At 44.0% G+C, this 20,844-nt stretch overlaps 2 protein-coding genes across 5 annotated transcripts in view; one reads left to right on the top strand and one right to left on the bottom strand.

The window, feature by feature from the left end:
• Nucleotides 1-8,460, bottom strand: part of SNX8 (sorting nexin 8) — a 29,152-nt gene extending 20,692 nt beyond the window's left edge. Inside the window, exons 1-2 of one of the 4 annotated variants that reach the window (XM_064461577.1) lie at nt 8,267-8,460; nt 6,329-6,409 (exon numbers count right to left, since the gene is read on the bottom strand). Coding sequence is in view for 2 of the 4 variants with exons in the window: in XM_064461575.1 (XP_064317645.1) it covers nt 2,831-2,913; nt 3,838-3,890 (136 nt within the window). In the remaining 2 variants the exon portion in view is untranslated. Of the gene's footprint in view, nt 1-2,830; nt 2,914-3,837; nt 4,119-6,328; nt 6,410-8,266 lie in introns of those variants that run through there. The other 3 variants (XM_064461575.1, XM_064461578.1, XM_064461576.1) reach the window with 3 other exon arrangements.
• Nucleotides 8,461-8,599: 139 nt separating this feature from the next.
• Nucleotides 8,600-20,844, top strand: part of EIF3B (eukaryotic translation initiation factor 3 subunit B) — a 20,443-nt gene continuing 8,198 nt past the window's right edge. Inside the window, exons 1-10 of the mRNA XM_064461571.1 lie at nt 8,600-9,219; nt 13,933-14,125; nt 15,455-15,574; nt 15,665-15,722; nt 16,371-16,499; nt 17,517-17,674; nt 18,563-18,694; nt 18,790-18,856; nt 19,427-19,473; nt 20,277-20,487. Coding sequence (XP_064317641.1) covers nt 8,715-9,219; nt 13,933-14,125; nt 15,455-15,574; nt 15,665-15,722; nt 16,371-16,499; nt 17,517-17,674; nt 18,563-18,694; nt 18,790-18,856; nt 19,427-19,473; nt 20,277-20,487 — 1,620 coding nt within the window. The 5' untranslated portion in view covers nt 8,600-8,714. The remainder of the gene's footprint in view (nt 9,220-13,932; nt 14,126-15,454; nt 15,575-15,664; nt 15,723-16,370; nt 16,500-17,516; nt 17,675-18,562; nt 18,695-18,789; nt 18,857-19,426; nt 19,474-20,276; nt 20,488-20,844) is intronic.

The following is a 20,844-nucleotide window of genomic DNA, read 5'->3' as shown; positions in this document are numbered from 1 at the left end:
TTCTCCATCTCCACGGCCTTGCGGAGCAGAGGTGATCCAACTCACAGGAAACACAGGGGAGTACCAGAACTGATTATTTTTTCTTTTTGTACGCAAATACCTCAGATTTCTCCCTGGCACAAAGGCTCCACTACAGACTCCTGGGCCAGGAATACTAAAGCAGAAATGTAAATATCATTCATCAGCATTTCCTTTTCCTTTCTGTCTTCTCATGAAAAGCCTCAGGAATTATGGAAATGCCTTTCCCCCTTATTGTGTCAAACGCATTCCTCCATAATTCCAGAATCCAATGTCCACATCAACCTCTCGGAAAACTGGTGCAGATTTCAGCTACAACTCCAAAGAGATTCCCTTCCTTGCCCTTTTTTTTTGTTGTTGATTCTTACATAATTTGAAAATACCCTAAAAACAAGAAAAAAACAGAAGTTCCACAAAAAAAACTCACACAAAACCAAAAACAAACACTTTCTTCCTATTAAGGCCTTTACATATGTTTTGAGACAACTGTATGCAACTTGCTTGGGTTTTTTTAAGGAATTTTAAACCACGCAATTCTTATTTAGAAAGGAGCAACACAAAGGAATCAGTCTGTTTCAATTAACAAATCTAACCAATACACAGATCTATGTTCAATGTGGCAGAGGCGCCCGTATTTCTTACTAGATTCAAGAAAAGTAACCAGATTTAGCTTTGTTCTAATTAAGAGATGGTGCAATAGCATCCTTCCTTCTCCCTCCCAACAGTTGACTTGTAAATACAAGCCATCCAATGCCAAAACAACACAAGATAAAATAATACACATACTATCATAAAATTAGATGTTGGAAAACAGGCTCTAACATTTTGGTTTTCCCCTTGAAAAAAACCCACAGCTTTCTCAAGCACGGATACCAAATACGCATCCTCTGGTGGCTGGTCTGTTTTGGGGCTTCGGTTTTTTGTTTGGGTTTTTTTTTTTCCTCTTTGTTTCTGAGGTGTAGCGGGTAGTTATGGTTTTGGGGGTTTTTTTCTAGTTGGGAAAAAACCCCAACCAACCAAGTTTCAGGTTGTTATTCAGCACTTGGTGCTTTTCCGGATGAAGCAGGGAAGTAATGCACAACTCAAAAAAAGTCAAGTGAGGTTATCTAAGCTTTATTTAATAATAATTAAAAAGCACTAGCATTTCTGTGTTCCCCTACAGCTGTACACCTCTAACTGCTTCTGAAAATATCACAATCACATACTACAGCAGGAAAAAAAAGCCCAGCACCAAGTTATCTTCTTCCAATGTCACACAGTAAATCTGTGTGACAGAACAAAGAACTAACTTTAAGCTTAGTACCCTGTTCTTTTAACTACACTGTTAGATCATCAAGTGATTGATCAATCGATTCCCAAAGTCTGGGAATACAAGGAACACATTCCCTTCACAAGCCAGCCACAGAGCCATAGTCCTAAACTGTAGCAAACACAATGAAGTGAGACGGAGACACACTGAAGGAGTAACAGGATTAGGGGAGAAAAGTCCATCGAGGAATATTCCCAAAGACTGCAGAGACAAAAAGTCAAATCCTCACTAGGGCAGTTTCCCAGCTCTCAATGGAAGATTTCTAAACTATCATTTTTCACACCCAGCTCTAACAATGAATATGGAAGTGTAAAAATTTGGACCCAAAAAAGTAACCCAACAAGAAATAACACATACAACTGTTCTCCAGGAAACTTTTACAAGGGCATTTTAGCTTAACTATAAAATCGCCAAGTTTCTACAATCATCCTTCCTTATACAGGACAAGAAAACACCATTAGAAGTAGTTGTTTATCTTTTTGTTTTGCTTCTCATCTTCCCTGCACATTTCTCACCCTCTTAATTACACTGGGGAAAAACTTGATCTTAGTATTCAGGCATTAAAAAAACAGCATGCCACTCCACACACAGCAGTTTCCCAATGGTCTTTTCACATGTTTTGTAGTTAGAACAAGCTCATTCACATCTCAAATTCTGCTGAAAAGCAATCACCAAAGCTCCCCTTCTTTTGTACTAGTCCCACACGTCTGTAACTGACACATTTCTCTCCATCAACCTGCATCAAGTCACTAAAACTTGAAGACGGGGTGGGAAATCAGAGTGGTTACGTGTCCATTCTACTGTCTCCAACTGGTACAGCCCTCCCTACCAAGCCCTCCTGCAGGCTGCACACACAGTTAAAGATTTACCCCACAGAAGAAGAGACATCCACCTCCCTCCCCAGCCAACACACCTGGATTAGCTCCCTGCAATCATTGCAAAACAGGCTCAGATGGGAGCAAGAGGAAAAGAAAAAAAAAGTAAATACAAACGACTTTGCAAAACTGATATTAATGCATTGGACATTATCCTTTTTCTTTTCTCCCTTGGTTGTGTTAAAGTACTTTTAAGCCTGCAAAATAAAAAAAGACAGCATTTGCATGTGCTGTCACAGGAGGTCATCAACAGCCCCTGTCAGGACTCATTGCTACTCAGGAGATGTAGATCCTCCTGGAATACTCACTGATCTCCAGAAAAGTAAATATGGGTATGAAGCTTCCAAGATCACTGAACCCGCATCGTGGTGCCAAAAATAAAAACATTCCTGCTTTCACAGCATTATTTTTCTTATGCTAAGACCATTAGATACTTTCCCTCAGCATTCACAATGTAAGCTTTGTCAAAGAAAGCCAAGTTTTCTAAATAAGGCTGAGTAGATCAGAGAGTTACAGAAGCACCACCACCAGTGCAAAAGTTAATCAGATCAAGAACACTCTACTCAGAAACAACTGCATTATCTCTATAAGGCTCCTGAAGCAGATGGTAAATCCATAACAGACATACCTGAACAAGCTCTCTCTTTGGTACAGTAGGACATTTTTTTCCACAAAGGCTGCTGTTCAATATCCCAATATCTTACACCAGTCCTGGACAGAAATATTCCAAAATAATTTATTTATAAGCATTATCTGCATCAGGAGCATCACAGGCCTATCAAAAGCACACTCACACTGACTCATGAATATAATCCAACCAAACCACTTCTCCCCTGCATAAAGCTCACCCACTTGTAACCTCTACTAGTTTTTCATTCCAGAGGAAAAAAAAATACTATGCAGAGTAGTAATTGCCAGTATGAAACTTTAGCCACTTTAAGAGAACTTTAGAGAACTGTATTATCCGGTTTCCCTCAGTTTGACTGTTATGAGCCCAGCATGTTATTTTCTCAATCCACCCAGGAGCTCCCCTCCGTTTCTCATTTCACAACAAGTGCTGGCAGCATTTGGCTGCACGTTTCTTCATCCCAGATTCAGCTGCACGCTCTTAAAACTTCAGCGTTTCGAGCTGCTGCTTTTCACGCTGGATCTGCCTTTGGCTCGGGTCAGTAAGGGGAGGAGGCACGGCCCCTGTCGGGGGCTGGCTCCGGCAGCGCCCACCGAGCCGCTTCGCCAATTGTCCCCGCGTGCCTTCGGCTGCCGCCGGGTCCCTTCGAGCGGGTGGGGTATAAGGAGACGAAATGAAGCCGTTTCAGCACCCGCAAAAGGCTCAGTCGCAGGACCCTCGAGAGGAGAGGTTCTGCTTCGCGCCCGGTCCCCGCCTTGGGGGCTCCCCGGCAGGCTGAGCCCCCCCGCCGGCACGAAACAGGCTCCGCCGAGGCCCGGCCGAGGGGGAGAAGAAAAAGGCGGCACCTTTTTACCTCAGGTTTTGGCAGGGGGAGCGGCCCCGACCCCACCCGCGGAGCCCCGTCGCCCTCCCCGAGCCGCCGGCGGGAAGAAGGGGAGGAAGGGGAGGAAGGGGTGCGACGGCGGCGCCCCCCCGCTCCCGCCCTGCGGGCACCCGCCGCGCCGTACCTGTGCGGGTGCCTGCGGGCGCCTCGCCGTCCATCGCGGCAGCAGGCAGTCATGTGAGGCCGGGGCCCGGCGGCCGCCCTCCCCTTCCTCCGCAGCGCCCGCCTGTCAGCGCGGGCGGAGCGGGCGGGGAGAGGCCGCCTCCCGGGGGGCCGAGGCGGCGGGCGAGGGGCAGCGGGGGCTTTGGGCGGGCTCTCCTCGCCCGGGGTGGCCCTCGCCGGCCCCCGCTGCACGACCCCGCGACGGGCGGCCGCACCCGCAGCGCGCCCCCGCTGCCCGCGTTCCGCACCGGCGCCCAGCAGAGCGGCGGGTCTCTGACCCCCGCCAGCACCGCGATGCCCCAACGCAGCCGCCTCCTCCAGCGGCAGGTCAAGGCCTGAGATTGCGCCATGTCAAAGTAACCATCACTTGTGACAGCACTTCACGATAACGTCCCTGATGAGGCAACACACTCCAGTCCGGGGGCTCAGGGCTGCCGGGCGCGTGCCGGCTTTGTCACGACAGGGGCTCAGACGCCCGGAGAGGCAATACGCCGTCCCTGCTGCGGAGTCGATGGCTCAAAGCACTTCTAAACCACTTGGAGATTAGTAACAAGCCTTTCAAACATCGTAAAGCATACAAAAAGGAGCGATCGGCTCATGGGCTTACTATAGGCTTTATTCCAAAAAGAAATTAATTTTTTTTTTATCTCCTGAAAACTGCAAAGGATGGTTGTCGGGGAGGTGAAGTTCCAAGCAGATGTCATTGGGCGCTACGAAAAGTAAATAAATTGTTGGTAGTGGTCACAAGACAGTCCTCCCAGTCATGTGGCGATCGGCGGGGAGGCTGTATTTCGTATTTCAAGTCAGATGAGACACTCCAAGACAACTTCTTGGTATACTTTCTTTCATTGAGTTATCTTTTTCTACAGCATTTAATTTCTGCTGCTGTCTAGTCTATCAGTCAGGGTGTTCCCTACACTCAATATTTTTGATATTTTGGATGCATTTGGATTTTTATGAAATATTCTCAAATATAAGTTAGAGCAGATATTTAATTTTTTCAGAAGGAAAAGCCATTGTAGCACTTTATACCATGCCCTAGAAGGAATGCACTAATAAAGATAAATATGGCAGAAACGATCGTTGACCTATTCAGGAAAGCACAGAAATATGAGCCTTTGGAATGCAAAGACACTTTTTAAAACTGCATAAAAAATAAGAATTTCAGGTATGAATGCCTCTCATTTTATTAGTAATTTTTTTCCCCACTTCCTGTACTTTATTAGTCAGGAATGATATGGTTGACACCGGTAAAAGTAAGACACATGTTTTGTACAGTGGTTTTCCTGAAAACGCCACGAAAAAAGCGAGACACAAAAATATGTATAGATTCTGGACCTCCAGATTAAGATGCTACCAATCCATAATGATGCCTAATGTTTTTAATATCCAAAGTATTGGATGCATTCACTAATTAATGTTCCTTATATTTATTAATCTTGGGAAGATAGATAATTATCTCCACTATATGCACAGAGAACTAAACCAGAAAATTATAAACTGAGAATTATTTCAGGCGTAAGCAATTACAATCCTAATGCTCTCCCTTGGAACTTCTCGTGCTGCTACAAGGATGTGAATGACTTGAGTGATTCTCCTCTTTTCTGCCTCTTGCCTCAGTGCTATTTCAGCTGCGATCCCCACAAGCGTGGGTGCAGACTAAAGCTGTGTATAAAATTAAAAAAGCATGGCATTATTTAAGCTGAGAGGCCCTTCAAATCATGTTTATACAGCAGCTGAGTGGAGAGTTTTGCGTGCTCAGCACTTCTGAAAACTAAGCGCTACAGTTTTCGCCTATATAGCATTTTTTGAGAAAATGAATGGAGGAATCAACACGTTCTCATTTAGCTATAGATTTTTGATTGGTCTGTACTTAAGCTAATAGCATAACTATTTATTTGGTATAAATAAGACATTCTCAACTGAAGATTGCTTTTGCAATCCATGGGAGAAGTCTTGAAGAAAAACACCGTGAAAAATAATTCACTTGCAGAAATAATTTTTTAACAGGGCCAGAAAGATTGTGCTTGACGTAAGTTATTGAATACTTCCATATTTGCTGTAAATGCAGCAAAAGCTTCTGGAAAACCTAAAGCATAAGGAAACTACACTCACTAGAGAAAGGAAGAAAGGGCACGCGTCAGCAGGTTCCAGGTAACAAATGTAATGCAAAAGTACGTGCCTGCCTGAGGCCCCGGCCTTTCAGTGCGTCATTCTGTGCACGTCCTATCAGTATTAGATAAAATTTCATACAGGCCATAAGAGCTTGGTTACCCTTTCAGAGTTCAGTTTAGGAATCAGTGCTGTCAGCACCACTACTGTCAGATCACTTGCACTCAGTAAAATTCATGAGGCAGTGCTGGTTTGACAGTTGCATTACGAAAAGCCATTCCTGGTAGACTTCTTCCCTGAAATTTCTCATCTATTAGGAATTCTGCCCATGGAATACTTACAGGAACAGGCTCCAGCAGCTAGTGCCAAAATCTCTGGTTTTAAAAGTTGTTCCACCTCACCCTCAGATTGCTGAGTAAGGACTGGAAGACAAAGAACAGCAGTGAGATAGTAGCACAGGGCCTGAAGGGAAGTTTCAATAGAAGAAAGGAGAGGGGGAAGGAAGGAAGGAAGAAAAGATAAATCAAAAGTTGATGTAAAGTAAGAGGGAGTGCAAATAGCAGACCATGCAAAGGCAGGAAAGGAGGATCCAGCATTTAGATTCAGTGTTTAACCAAAGTGATTGTAAAAGTAGTAGCTAGCTTGCTAACAGGAAGAAGGGTAATACGCAAAACCTACACATTCCAACAATACAGGCAATTGTGACAGTGGTGAAACACAGGTGAGAGAAACCACATACACGCTCCTGGAAGAGCCACGTAATCCCGAGGACCCAGCTGGGACTACAGATTGAACCACAGCACATCCTCACACTTGGAAAACTATATGGTTACGACGGTAGGAGAGGTAACAGTGTTTTCTTTACCCTTTAGTGTGTCAATGCTGCTGCAAACCAAGAAGTCAAAGTCTGGTCAACTACCATGATATAACGAGGGGAAAATACAAATAACTGCACGAAGTACCAGTCAGCATTACCGTTGATAAGGATTGCCTTTCGCTTAAAACGCAATCAACAGGCTCAGCCAACTGAATCGGAATGGAGTTTGGATGCCATCTTGTGACTAGCTGATAAATTACAAAACTCGGGTTTCTTGGCTTTTTTTAGTATCTTCTCTCAAGGTTTTATCAAAACATGAAAGATACTGCAATGTAAGACAGCGTCTAAATTTAAAATGCTAATTCAAATACCTGTTCTGCTCATTCTTTAAATGCTGGAATTCTTACTATATTGTGATGATTTGATTGAAAGCACTGGGCTAATAAAAACCCTACACAATCTTGGAAGTGTACACAGATTAACTATTCCTTAAGAACTGTTCAGCTCTTTTTCCTCTAAAACTGTCAGTGAAACCTCAAGATGGTATCCAAGACAAGTTCCAGGTTCCCTATGCCACTTTCCGTGTATCCTACTAGCATGCACACTGATGAAAATGACGCTCCACACATTTTTGCGTCAGCCTGGGGTGGCCTAGACAGAAGGTAACGGTTTCATCGAGGACGAGAGGTCAGCTTTCTCAGAAAGCTGGTCATGTTGGTAGCCAACAGGAGAGAACTTTACCAGTTTAAGTCATACTAAAACGTTAAGATTATGCAAGGTAACACTTCAGATTACTGGAAAACACTAGAGAGGGCTATTCGCCTTGTCCTTCTGCCTGTACCACTGTACCGAGAGATTGCCGTGTTCGATCAGGTTCACTGCTCCTCTGGACGGCTTCTCCCGCCAACCGGAGTGTCGCACCGGCGGCGCGGGACGGCGAGCGTCACTTTCTACCTCACGAAAAATGTTATTTAAAAACCACAGAGGTTTCGGCGAGACTATTAAAACGCTCGAAGACGGCCTAGTACATTTAACCCACAGCTGGCCCGGGCGTGGCTGGCTGCGAGCTACCAAGCCGCTGCCGTAGCTGGAGGCCCGGCGGGCAGCCCCCGACATCGGCTGACAGCCCCGACCCAGGCGGAAAGCCCCCGCCCGCCATGTCGCGTTGGGGCTGATGTGGCGGCAGCCGTCGGGCCGTACCACGACGCCCAGGCAGGGGGAGGTTGCCGCTGCCCCCCCGCGCTCGCCGGGCCCGAGCACAGCGCGGACCGGCTCCTCCCCCAAGCATAAGGTTGGTAGCGCCCGCGCGGGTACCGCTAGCCTTCGGGCGAGCGCATGGTGGAAGGTTTCTAGGGGGGCGGCGGGCAGGTTTCCCGTCAGTGTGCTGTCCTGTCACCTTCCGCCTGGCGCTGGGCAGCGAAATCGCTGAGCTGCCGAAAACGCAGGAAGGCTTCACGCTTACGTGTGTGTAGTTAAATGTCACGGCGCCGCTCGCTTTCTGCTTCCAGAAAAATGGTTCGACCGAGCCCCACCTCAGTAGACTGGAGGGAGGCGCCATCTTGGGCTCAACCACGGCCAGGCACGAAACGGGGGGATCCACGGGTGCTGTGGGGTGAGAAGGAGCGGAATCCGCCGCTGGCTGAGTGAGGAGCGGGCAGCGAAGGGGACGGCAGCTGCCTCTGAGCGGAGCGGGAAGAGGGTGGCGCTAGGCAGAGGCTGCGGCGGGGCAGGGGAGCCCCCCCTCGCCAGTTGGTAGGCGCCGCCGCGCGAGGCCCGCCGGGCCTGGCGCACATGGCCCGGCGGTAGGAGCCTCCCCGCCCCTCCCCCGCTCCTTTCCCTGTCGCGCTCGAGCCGGGAGCGCGCGGCCCTGTCCCGCACCGCCGCGGCCCGTCCCGCACCGCCGCGGCCCCATGCAGGACACCGAGGAGAGCCCGCCGGCCGCCGCGCCGCCCGACGCCCAGGGGCCCGGGGAGGAGACCGAGCAGACGGACGGGACCCCGCCGCCGGCGGAGCCGCCACAGCAGCTGGAGGAGGAGGAGGAGGAGGGAGAGGGGCAGGGGGAGGAAGGCGAGCCTGAGGCACCGTCGGGGCCCCCCGAGCCGCCGCCCGCCGCCGAGGAGCCTGTCGCAGCCACCGAGCCCGAGCAGCGGCCGCAGTCGTCCTCGCCTCAGCCGTCGTCCGGCCGCGAAAGCCCCGAGAAGGCGGAGCCCGAGGCCGAGCCGCCGGCCGGGGCCGAGCCCGAGGCCGAGCCAGCGGCGGAGGCCAAAACCGAGCCGCCGGCGGAGGGCGAGCCGCCGGCCGAGCCCGGCGCGGCGCAGGAGGATGGGGAGGCCGCGCCCGCCGCCCCGGCCGAGCCCGAGGACGAGATTTCCTTCAGCGACCCCGAGGACTTCGTGGACGACATCAGCGACGAAGGTGCGGGCTGGGCGGGCGGCGGAGCCTGGTCGGGCCGGCCGTGAGGGGAAGGGAGGGGCCGCGGGGTGGCGGGAGAGCTCCCGCCGTGGGCCCCGGCCGAGCGCGGGGGGGCCGGGGGCCCGGTGCGGTTACAGCCCGGTGCGGTGCACCCTGTGACTCTGTCGGGGGGCGCCATGGGTCCGAGCGGTGCCTGGTCGCCTCTCCCGGGAGGACGGCCCGAGAGCCGGTCCCTCCGCGGGGGACGGCCCCGCTCCTCCGAGGCCCCGCGGGCCCGGCAGCCCGCCCTCCCCGGGGGTGCCGTGGCGGGGGGCTGCTGGCGGTGCTGAGTACCCATCCTCATCCTAGCGGCGTTTCTGAAACGAGCCGCCTTCTGGCGTATCTACGCGCCGGACGACGCTGTTTAATAGCTGTTCTTAACTCCACTATTAAACTTCAAGTATTGCTCTGTGGGCTACCCTCACAACGTGGGATCACCGACCTGCGTGCTTTCTGTTTGCCTCCATTAGTCAAATTCGGCTGTAAAAACAGAAGTTTTAAATCGGTGACCAGATGTTTACAAACTAGATTTCATCGTCCTGTATTTTTCTATGCATCTAGAGTGAAATATTACGGGTTTGGGAAGAGTTACTGCCCATGAAGATGTGACATAGGTACTTTATGACAAGAAAGTATGGAAAAATTATTTCTGGCTGTTGGAAATTCAAACTCAGGCCCTTTTTAAAAGGGTTGGATGTTGACCATCTTAAAATGGCTAAGCCATTGTGTGACTGCATCAATTATTATGGGAATACCTAGTTCTGGCATACAGGGGTTAGAGCTCTGCTTTAGTGTTTTTCAGGTAAATCTTTCTAGATAAATCATCTCAGTTCTCAGAATAGCAAAAGTACTTGTTTTGCCAATACTTGCTCTAGCATGTGTGCTTTTATAGGGTCCTATATACATATATGTATGTGTTACATGTATACATATATATGTCCTATATGTTGTAAGGTCTTATATTATGTGTATCAGAACTGGAGAAATGTTTCTTGAAGCACGTGATTGTAAGCCAGTCGGTTATTTCAATTGGCAGTGGAATACAAGGGGTAGATGTGCCTTCTAGTGTTCCAGTCCCATGCTTAGCTTAATAAAAAGGCAGAAAATATCTTAGGTTAAGAAAGCGTTTGATAGTCTGAATTCAGCAGTCTCTAGAGCTCTTTGAACTTGTACGTTTGTTTCTTAGAGAGACTTTGGCAAAATTGTCTGCAAGCATATAGTTGGATTCTTTTTGTCTAGTTAAGTGTCTTGTGGTACACTTTGTCTACGTCTAGGATTATTATATTAATTTCTGTCTATTCAGAAACTAGGCATATTTGCCATTCTCGCCTGTTTTATTGTTAAGGATTAATTTGGTTAACTACTTAGCTGTGTGAATAGTATACAGTGTTAGTGTCTGAATTACAGGGTTTAAGTTTAGTCAGTCTTGCTGGTCTGGCTTTCCATCTGTGTGTGTGTGTTAGTCCTTGAGCTTCCTCATTCCTTTCCCCTTATCCTGATGGCTCCCCAGGGAGAAGAAAGGCAGTCCAGTGTCACTGAGCCCAGCCTATTTCAGTGCATCTTCAGGAACACCTTTGATCTGGACCAACTTTAGGATTGGACTATCTCAGATGCATTACTTTTCTTTTTCCCCAGAATGGTGTTGGCATGGCAGAACAGCTGATCCCAGTTCAAGCAGAAGGGATGTGTCAGATGACCATTTAGGTGCAATGAAGCTTTAGTTCAGATAATGATAGCAGTCTGTAAAATACTGCCAGCTGAAGATAGCCATGCACCCACCACACCCTGCTTTTGTTGTGGATGGAATAAGATCTGGCTAAACCAGCTTCTCACCCTTTGAAGATTGCTTTATTCGCTATTTTGAGTTAAGGTAGAGAAATGGAACAATATAGGTATTTGTCTTTAAACTGTTACCCTGTAGTGAATCAAGACTGTATTGTATTCTTGCACATGAATCTAAATATGCATTCCTTGGTTTGTCTGTAAGTCTGCAAAGTCTTTCGTGAGAAGCGGTTATGAAAAAGTGACTAACAGAGCCTAAAAAATTACTTTTTTATGTGTACTTTTTTTGTGTGGAAACGTCCTTTTGGGACATGCTTTTATTTTATATGCAGGGAAAATTAAGATATGGGATTATAGGGTAAATAAGAGATTTACTTGTTATTTTACTGTAATATCAGATTTTTAAATTCCTCCTTTCAATCCTTACCATCATTGTAGGCATAGCAGACACTTCACTGCATGCGTCCTAAATCCAAGGCAAGTGATTACCTATCCACACTTCAGTGTATCATCAGCTACCTGGAGAATGGCTTACTCCTGGAAGAATGACTTAAGATCCGGTATATACTGGGAAGCTAACTTGCAGCAGTCAGCTGTGTTCTTCTCTTCTGGGTCTGTAACAGTTTGAGTCGGCTTTCAACTTTGTAGCAAAAAGTTAAAGGAGGGGAAGGTGGTCCAGAATACCTCTGGTAATAACTTAAAGCCCTTTTAGTCTATGTGGTACAATACTGTCTGTAGAGTGATTCCCCATAGCCACTGCGGTACTTCTGAAAGAAGTCAGGTTTTTGCTGTATGTTCCGTTTTCCTTCTACTTGTTTGCCTACCTGTTTCTTCCAGATAGTGCTTTTAAAGGTGTCATCACCTGTGATGGTGCTTTTTGGGACTGGTGCTTCTATATTCCTGTCAAGTTTTTTGATTGTCCGCAGTGATCTGTATGGTTTTGTGCTATCAGAATATCTGTACTCTGTTTCTTTATGAACTTCTCCTGTGCTTGACTTTTCCCCCCCCCAGTTTTCAGTCTGCTGGAATTTCTAGAATTCCAAAACTAGCAAAACTCTGTAAAAATGTCTTTGAGATATCAACATTTCTAACACCCTTTGTCATTTGTTCTCATATTTTAAATGTTTCTATATGTATTGGGGTTTTTTTCCCCTGGTCTGTGAATGCTGCATGTAGTCTGACTTGCCAAATTTTACCTTTATATTCTAATTTAGAAGGATAGTGGCATGCACTTATTTTCTGTCTAGTCTTACATTTTATAGTCATCTTTGCATAAGTTTAAAACTTACTGCAGATATGGATGTGTATTTTTCCTATTTATGTGGCATGTGTGAAACTTTGCCATTCATTTCAGCACATTTGGCTTTTTTGTTAGCAGAATGTCTATTCTGGTCCCTTTAAGTACACAAAACTAAAAATATCAATAAACCAGAAATAATCTGCCACTTCTAACCAGTGATTCTTTAACACGGTTGCATTATTGTATTATAAGTTGCAGGGGCATGACCAATTGTACCATGAACAGTAACTTAGACAAGAATTACGAAGTGTGTGTTTGAACAGGAAAGCTACGGATAGTGTGGGATTTTATTCCTGGAAAGGTTTAAAAATAATCTTAGGTTAAAGTTATTTGAGAGTGTATTTGGATATTTGTCTTTAGAGCTTCTAGTTCAATTCACTGAGGACTGAACCACTGATGTAATTTTTCTGACTCTTCTTGGATCTACAGGTCAATACATTGCAGTAGTTAGGTAACGTTAGTTTGAGAAGCGTGTTTAAATTCGTACATTACCAGTGGGGTTTAGTTGGTGGATACAGAGAAAGCTAATAGCATTGACTTGAGGAATAGATTAAAGTTACATATGTCTAGAAGCCTACCACATAAAAGTAATGCAGCATTGCTGCTGAAGCTCCTGATTTTGTGCACAGCTCGTAGGTGTACTCTGTACTTTTTAACTGTTTTCATCTTAACGCGCGGTATCCAAGTCACAGCTGCAGAGTTACAGGCACTCTGAATGTTCTCCCTTATACGTAAGGGAAGCTTCAATCGTATTGTAAACAGTCTCTTCGCAGCAAAAAGAAGCTTGAAGGTGACGGTGCAGGGACTGAACAAACCATCCCACCAGCAACTACTCTCAAAACTTGTAAGATGATATAGGAAAGGGGAATTAATATGGTTGAAGAATAGCCAGAGTATGAAAAGGTCTGTGCTTGTCTTCACTTGCTGCGTGCTTAAATATGGCCTCTAAGTGTCTTGTCTTAGACCTTCATTTTTGTGTTTAATTAAAGGTTTAGAGAGAGTGTGAGTTCTCAAACATAATTATAGTGATGCTAAGACATGCAGAGCTTCCAGTATGGCAGATAGCTTTGAATTATGCTAAAATTCATGTAATTTGGGGGTGGGGGGGTGGGGGGTGGTGTACATGTTACATGTTTGTTTTTTTTTTTAATCAAAGTCATCTGGTTATAATTTGAGCAAGGCTACTAGTCAGAGCTTGGGTAGCAAACCTTACAGTTGTCTGCTCTGTCGTCAATTCTGAGGACTTAGTGAGCTAATTCCAACTCCTGAAACAAGCTAATACTGCAAGTGTTGACATCCTCGATGTAAGGTGTTTCTTTAAGAAAGACCTCAAGAGTTATCTGCTTGAAGTTTGCCAAGAAGCTGTGTAATCGTGCCTCTTAGCAAAGAAGTGCTGTTGGAGTGTTGTGCATTCACTTCAGTTGTTTCTCTGATAGAACGTTCATTCACTACCAAGATTCTTAAATGATTCTTGAAATTTCCTGAAATTTGAAGTCTTCCCGTTCTCTTACTACCACTATTTTTTTCATTTTTCTGTCTTCCTCCTTTAGATTTAGATTGGTGCCTTAGTTTCTTATATGCTTTTTTCTTTGCAGAATTACTTGGTGATGTACTGAAAGATCGGCCACAGGAAGCAGATGGAATTGACTCTGTAATTGTCGTGGATAATGTTCCCCAGGTTGGACCAGACCGACTTGAGAAACTGAAGAATGTCATCCACAAAATATTTTCCAAGTTTGGTAAAATTATCAATGAATTTTATCCAGAAGCAGATGGGAAGACAAAAGGGTAAGTCATGACAACTCCTACTGGAAATAGGGTTGAAACACTGCTCTGACTTACCCTCGATTATTAGTGTCAATACTTTATGGCCAAAATTTTTGGTGACCTTGTAGTCATGCTCATCACTTTCTTCTACCTTAGTCTGTACAATCCTGACATCTAGGCTCAGTGACAGAGAGAAGTTCCTGAGGGAGCTGAGAAGCTTAGTTGCTCATTAAGCTACAATGGGCAGGGGGGATTAATTATGGAAACAGTTTAGCGAGGTTTGGAAGACAAATGTCTGTGCAGTACTAAATTTGGTTTTTTGTTAATTTTCTGCCATGGCTAATAAATAGGCTAAAGGTCTATTTTAGTTAAAATACTTAGTAGCAGTGGATGTACAGTTTATTGCAAAATGGACCATCAGTATTCTGTCTCTGGGTGCAGGTGCTTATGCTTACATTAGTGACTCCAGCTTCCATAAGTTCAGCAAGCCCATTCCAGGACCCTTCTCCCCTTTGCCAACTTTTGAGCCCTGTTCCTGGTTAATTGCAGCATCTGAAATTGAGAATAAAGATAACCAGAAGTGATCAAGTCCAAAGAGGTCAAGGGAAAGAAAATTTTAGGGAGAGAAATCAGGCAAAAATCAATCTGATAAGTATGAGTTTTTACTGAGTCTTGTTACTGTGGTTGGAGTAGCATATATTTCTCACTTTGGGAGGAATCCATAGTTTATAAAGCATAAAAAAGTGGGTTTTCTGGAGTAGAGGGATTGTTGGTTCTGTAAGGTCAGCAGGAGAAGCATGAGAAAATTACTTTATGTTCATGCCTGTCTTTTCAGGCAGTGTCTGACAGTCTTCAGGATACTGTTCATTTTAAGTCTGCTGGGTGACAAGCTAGGTTGTGTTAGTGGTGAGAAGGAAGCTGAATTATATTTGATGTCACTGAAAAACAAGAGTTGTGCTTTGAGATGCCTATGACAGCAAGATTTACAATTTCTAAACATCATCTGTTATTCAGCTGGAAAGAGCTGCATACTTAACCTGCCTGTTTATAGCTCTCACTGTTCTGTGTTGCATTGAACTTGCATTTGTCACTTAAACTGATATCCTTTCTGTAGATGGGCTAGACTAATTCAGGTCAAACCCATAGAGCTAAAAAGTGTATACATGCCTGTGGCCAAAATGGAGATTGCTTGTGACCCTAATCGGTTAGGGACAAGACAAGAAGTTATTTTGTAGATGCTCTGTGCTGAGTTCTTAGTTCATCCCCATTGCTTTTTTTTTTTCTTGTTGTTGTTAGAAGCCTGTTGCGTAGTCACTGATGACTTCCTACTTTTGTCTTCCTCCATTGTAGGTACATCTTTCTGGAGTACATGTCTCCATCTCATGCAGTGGATGCTGTGAAGAATGCAGATGGATACAAACTGGATAAACAGCACACTTTCAGAGTCAACCTTTTCACAGACTTCGATAAGTGAGTGCAGCTGTTGTGTGTACCTGTAGATTTTGGGATTCTAATCAAGAGTGCCTACACAGAGTGTAACCGATCAAATTGCTTTTTCAGGTACATGACAATCAGTGATGAATGGGAAATCCCTGAGAAACAGCCATTTAAGGATTTGGTAAGGATTTTTTTGAGAAGTGGAAAGAACATTCAGCATAATATGAAACAAGTACTTAATTGCTGGAGTGTCCATAAGAAAATAAAGCACTGCATTAATAGTGTTATAAGTAGCAGTAGTGATCACGTGCTCCTGTTCCTTCGCTCTTACTGTGACAGGAAGAACTTGGTGGTTCTGCTTAGTAGTTCCACATAGGGCAAAACTTTAGAGTAAATAATGGTTTTGCACAAGTCATTTGAAAATAGAATTTTGAAAGCATCTTATATTTTTAAATGTTTGAGGCAAACTTCTGTGTTTGTTACCACTGGCTTTGTAACAAGTCCTGTGGAGGAAGGGATAGGGTTTTGTTTTGTTTTTTAAAAAAACCACCAAAACACCAAAAAGCCCTTTAAGTTATTTTAGACAAGAAGTGTAAAACATCATCAAACCACCTTGAAGGTCCACCTTTTTATGATCTGTTCTCTTAGCCTCCAGTAACCAGTAGTTTGGATTATTTAATTTCACTTTGTAAATGTGTTGGCAATGGTAAGACTCCAGAGTTGCATGTCCTGTGTAAGACTAACTTCCACCTGCCGGGTAGATGTTAATTTGGGGAACTTGTCATCTTAGCCTTTGACATACTAATCTTTTTGATTCTGTTTTTCTCAGGGGAATCTCCGATACTGGTTGGAAGATCCTGATTGCAGGGATCAGTACAGCGTGATCTTTGAGTCAGGAGACCGGACTTCCATTTTTTGGAATGATATCAAGGAACCAGTTCAAATTGAGGACAGAGCAGTGAGTGTTCTGGAAATGCTGTACATTGCAGATACACTGTCAGTCTCAGTCATTTTATGATGTTTCAGGTTTTTCTTTTTTTTTAATTTTTCCCCATTGCTCTAATACTTTTTTCTTCCTTTTGAAGAGGAGTAGTGAATTTACCTCCTTTAGAATTAGGCTTAGCTGCTTAGGTAAAACAGATGTGGAGTTAACTTGTTTGATGTAGTGGGTTTTTTGTTTTTTTTAGCTGGTCCGTGATGCCTATTAGTTTCCTTCATCTGCATGTTATAGGTGATTCAGAAAGACCTGAAAATGCAAAGTCAGAGTTTGAGGAGTACTGTTCATTAGAGCTGAGTGTGTGCTCAAGTATGCTGCTTCTGATCACTTGCTTTTTGCCAACCGCAGAGGTGCTAAAGCGGAATAGCTGGTTTGGTAAGAGTATATAAAAGGGAGAGTTAGTGTGCCTGTCTGCTGCAGGCAGTTGACTTGCTGGGAACTGTTGGTACCCAGAAGCATTTTCTGTAATAACCATTATGCGTTACAGTAGAAAGAAGTTGGCTGTGGGATGATAAGTAGTTTTGCTCATCACAAGGGTCACTGGCCGAGGTCTATACTGCTGAAACCTCTCTAACTTGGCTGAAGGTCAAGAGCTGTATTGTTGTTACGAAATTTGAAATACTTACCCTTACTTCTGAGAAGAATATGTTCTTACCAGGGCTGAAAGACTACAAGGAAACCCAAGCCTGTTGGGTGGGTTTAATTGTTACTACAGAAAGGTTGTCACTGTACCTAGAAAATGTTTTTGGTGATCAGTAAGTTGAAAAGGTCTCAAGTGACGGTTCTCAGCCTGAAGGTTAAGTACTGTACGTTATACGCATGAAACTAAACGCTACAACTAGTCCAGGGTATCTTGAGATCTTCACTCCGTAAATGGATTTGCAAAATGCGATGCTACAAGCCACACATAATTCTTTCCCCTGTAGGAATCCAGCATGAAATTCAACCTTTGTGTATACTTTTTCTCTTTCAATCCAGCGGTGGACAGAAACCTATGTACGTTGGTCCCCAAAGGGTACCTACTTGGCTACGTTCCACCAGAGAGGCATCGCACTTTGGGGTGGAGAGAAGTTCAAGCAGATTCAAAGGTTTAGTCACCAGGGAGTGCAGCTTATTGACTTCTCGCCCTGTGAAAGGTATGGAGTGTAACATTTGTTTGGGCTAAGGGATCAAAAGCATGAAGCACACGCATTGGGGTCTTCCGTTTTCCTTTGCCTTTGGAAGTCCTGCTTTACATGCATAAATCCTTCTTAGAATAAGTGAAGCTCTGCCTGGCTTTTCTTTGACTTCAGGAAAGATACTTAACATGATCTGGAATAATTGGTCTACAAAACTAAGCTGACAACTTTCCTCAAAGATGTTGTTATCCCATATTTTTACCTCTTTAGTTGGATGGGATGTCTGCAGTGTTAAATTTCTAGTTCTCTGAAAAGTTTCTGTTGAGTAGCATCTTCCCAAATCTGTAGTACTGAAATGAATTCCTTAAACTTTCTTTAACATTAAAGAGCTCTTTGGAGAAAGCTGAAATAATTTCAGGGTGGAGGTGTGTCTTGTTTTGCTAGTTTTCAAGTAACGTATTTGGAAGCAATTAGGTTTTATGTTTTATTGTATTAAAGAGAGACTGTTTATCTTTAAATGGAGAAGTCTAGCATACCTGTAGTTCAGGTTGGCTAAGGTCAGTGGATTTACATTAGTTTCAAAACCAATTATGTTCTTGTGGCAAAATTATATAGTAGGTAACAGTGTATTTGGCAAGTTCCCCTTTCTTTAAACATCAATATGGGAAGACTTGCGCATAAATCTAGAGTCTTCGGCCAGAGGGATGCCAGAGAAATCCTGTGTCTTGGAAGCTTTCTCCCCATTTATCATGCTGTTCTTACTTTCCCCTCCTCTCAAAAAAATCCCATTAGAGAAACTGCTGTTTGAAAGTGTGTTGTAGTTAAATATTATTTGGATGAAAGCTTGCTTGTACTGACCTATTAGATGAAGTTTCCATAGTGAAACTGATTATTTATTTTGTGTAGGTATTTAGTGACCTTCAGCCCTTTGATGGACACACAAGATGACCCTCAGGCTATTATTGTCTGGGATATTCTGACTGGACAAAAGAAGAGAGGATTCCACTGTGAAAACTCGGCTCACTGGCCTATTTTTAAGTAGGTTGAGAAAGAGAATTGGAGAGGAGTCCCAGACTTCACTTAATAAAAAGGCGGTTCCTATCTAATAATCTTTTTTCTTTTCATTTGTTTAGATGGAGTCATGATGGTAAATTCTTTGCTCGCATGACTTCAGATACGCTCAGCATCTATGAAACACCTGTAAGTTCTTGCTTTTTTTTTGCGTAATGTTTATGGCATAACCATGCCAGTCTTTCATATGGTATCTATTTTGAAGGATACATTTTAAGAATATACTCTAGAGCTGGACTTAAAAGGGGAGAAACCCATTTGCTCTTGTCCTGTTCTTTCCTGGGTGAAAAACTTTAGTGAGTCTGACAGTAGATTTCACACCACGCTTCTAGAAGGACTAGACAGCTCAATATACTACTTACAAGAGTAAATAGGATCAAGATTATGTGGTGCCTCCTAGCACTCAATAGCAGGTGGATGCCAAAGTACCCAAAACACACTATAAATTGCAGCCTAATCTAGTCCAGTTTGCTTTTTCATTATAATTCAGGCTGCTGTACTCTTTAATTCTGTGCAGCAGTTCTTATTTTATTTGTAATTGTGGTATACATATGTTCATAATAAAAAATAAGGATACAGGATCTCTGAAAACTGTACACAATTTCCTAGTTTATGTGCTCTAATAATAAGAGTAGAAGGTACATGTGTAAATCTAAGAATATTACTAACTTCACACCTCTCTACCTCTCTCTCTTTTAGTCCATGGGTTTGTTGGACAAAAAAAGCTTGAAAATCAATGGGATAAGGTGAGTCTATTCCTTTGTAAAGATAACAGCTCTCTTTAGTTGCAATCTTTGTGTCTGGAGCTTTGTTATGGTGAGAGGAATCTTTAGACTGCTGAAGTGGTCAAATTAGACAAACTGGCAAAAAGGAATGGAAAATCCCCATTTATTGGTGTCCACAGTTGACAGCTTGCATGCTTTGAACTCCTCTTTGTGCTACTGCTTAATCCAGGGTGTAGCTTGGTAGTCCTGTTCCTTGTCTACAAAACCAAACTGGAATGCAGTTTGTTGGGGAATATCTCCCTAACAAGATTTGTATGCTGGCTCAAAACAGTGTGCTGTATACTGCCGGTTGGCAAGGAAGGGGGTTGGTTTTGTGTGTGCATCTGCACAACAGATGCTGACTCCTGTGGGAGTTTTTGAGGTACCTATCTGTAAAGCAACAAGAACATTAAGTGCAGCCAGGTGCAAGAAGATTGTCTCCAGTGTAATTTAATATAGAGTTTTTTTGCTCATTGGTTTAATCAGCCTGTTTCTTGGGTCTTTGGCACTTACACTGGTTGTAAGCTCTACTTTTTCATGAAATGGACTGTTTTGATAACATTGGTCATATAGCAAGTTTAAATAGCAGTTTAAAAATCTGGTTTGGTGTGATATGTATAAGGTTATTAAATTGTCCTCAGTTGCTTGTCTGTATCTGTCTTTATTACTGAGAGTTTATATTTGTCTGCAACATTCAGATATAATAATGAAGATGGTTTCTGCTTGTACTATCTCTAACTAAAAATTAAAATGGCATATTTTTATTTTTAACTTTCTTCCTGCAGAGACTTCTCATGGTCTCCAGGTGGTAACATAATTGCTTTCTGGGTGCCTGAGGACAAAGACATCCCAGCAAGAGTGACTTTGATGCAGCTGCCTTCTAGACAAGAAATTCGTGTGCGTAATTTGTTCAATGTCGTAGATTGTAAACTACACTGGCAGAAGAACGGGGATTACCTATGTGTGAAGGTGGACAGGACTCCCAAAGGCACACAGGTATGTGAATTCTGATTATATTAATAAAATTTGGTTCCATGTCAAGCTGACACCTCATTTTCTTATAGTATTATCTTTTAATATAGACTGTCTAAATTATATTAATTCAAAGCTATTTTTCATTTTTCCATCCAAATTTGAGGCATTTGGAGAGCAAAATGTATGTAATGTTTGCATCCAAGGTTTACTTTACTTCAGCGGCATCGTGCACATGGGTGAGAGATATATGCCTCACCCCTTTTCCTACTCGCCGTTAAGCAGTTGTTCAACAACCTGTAGGGCGTGCTGCATAATGTGCTGTATGTTTATCTGTCTTAATTAAATTTCATAAGTCTAAAAAGAAACAAATGCTTTTGT

This window comes from Phalacrocorax carbo, chromosome 10 (assembly GCF_963921805.1).
Source record: "Phalacrocorax carbo chromosome 10, bPhaCar2.1, whole genome shotgun sequence".
Taxonomy (NCBI): domain Eukaryota; kingdom Metazoa; phylum Chordata; class Aves; order Suliformes; family Phalacrocoracidae; genus Phalacrocorax; species Phalacrocorax carbo.
Note: the sequence above shows the minus strand (reverse complement) of the source record. Positions and strands in the feature narration are given on the sequence as shown.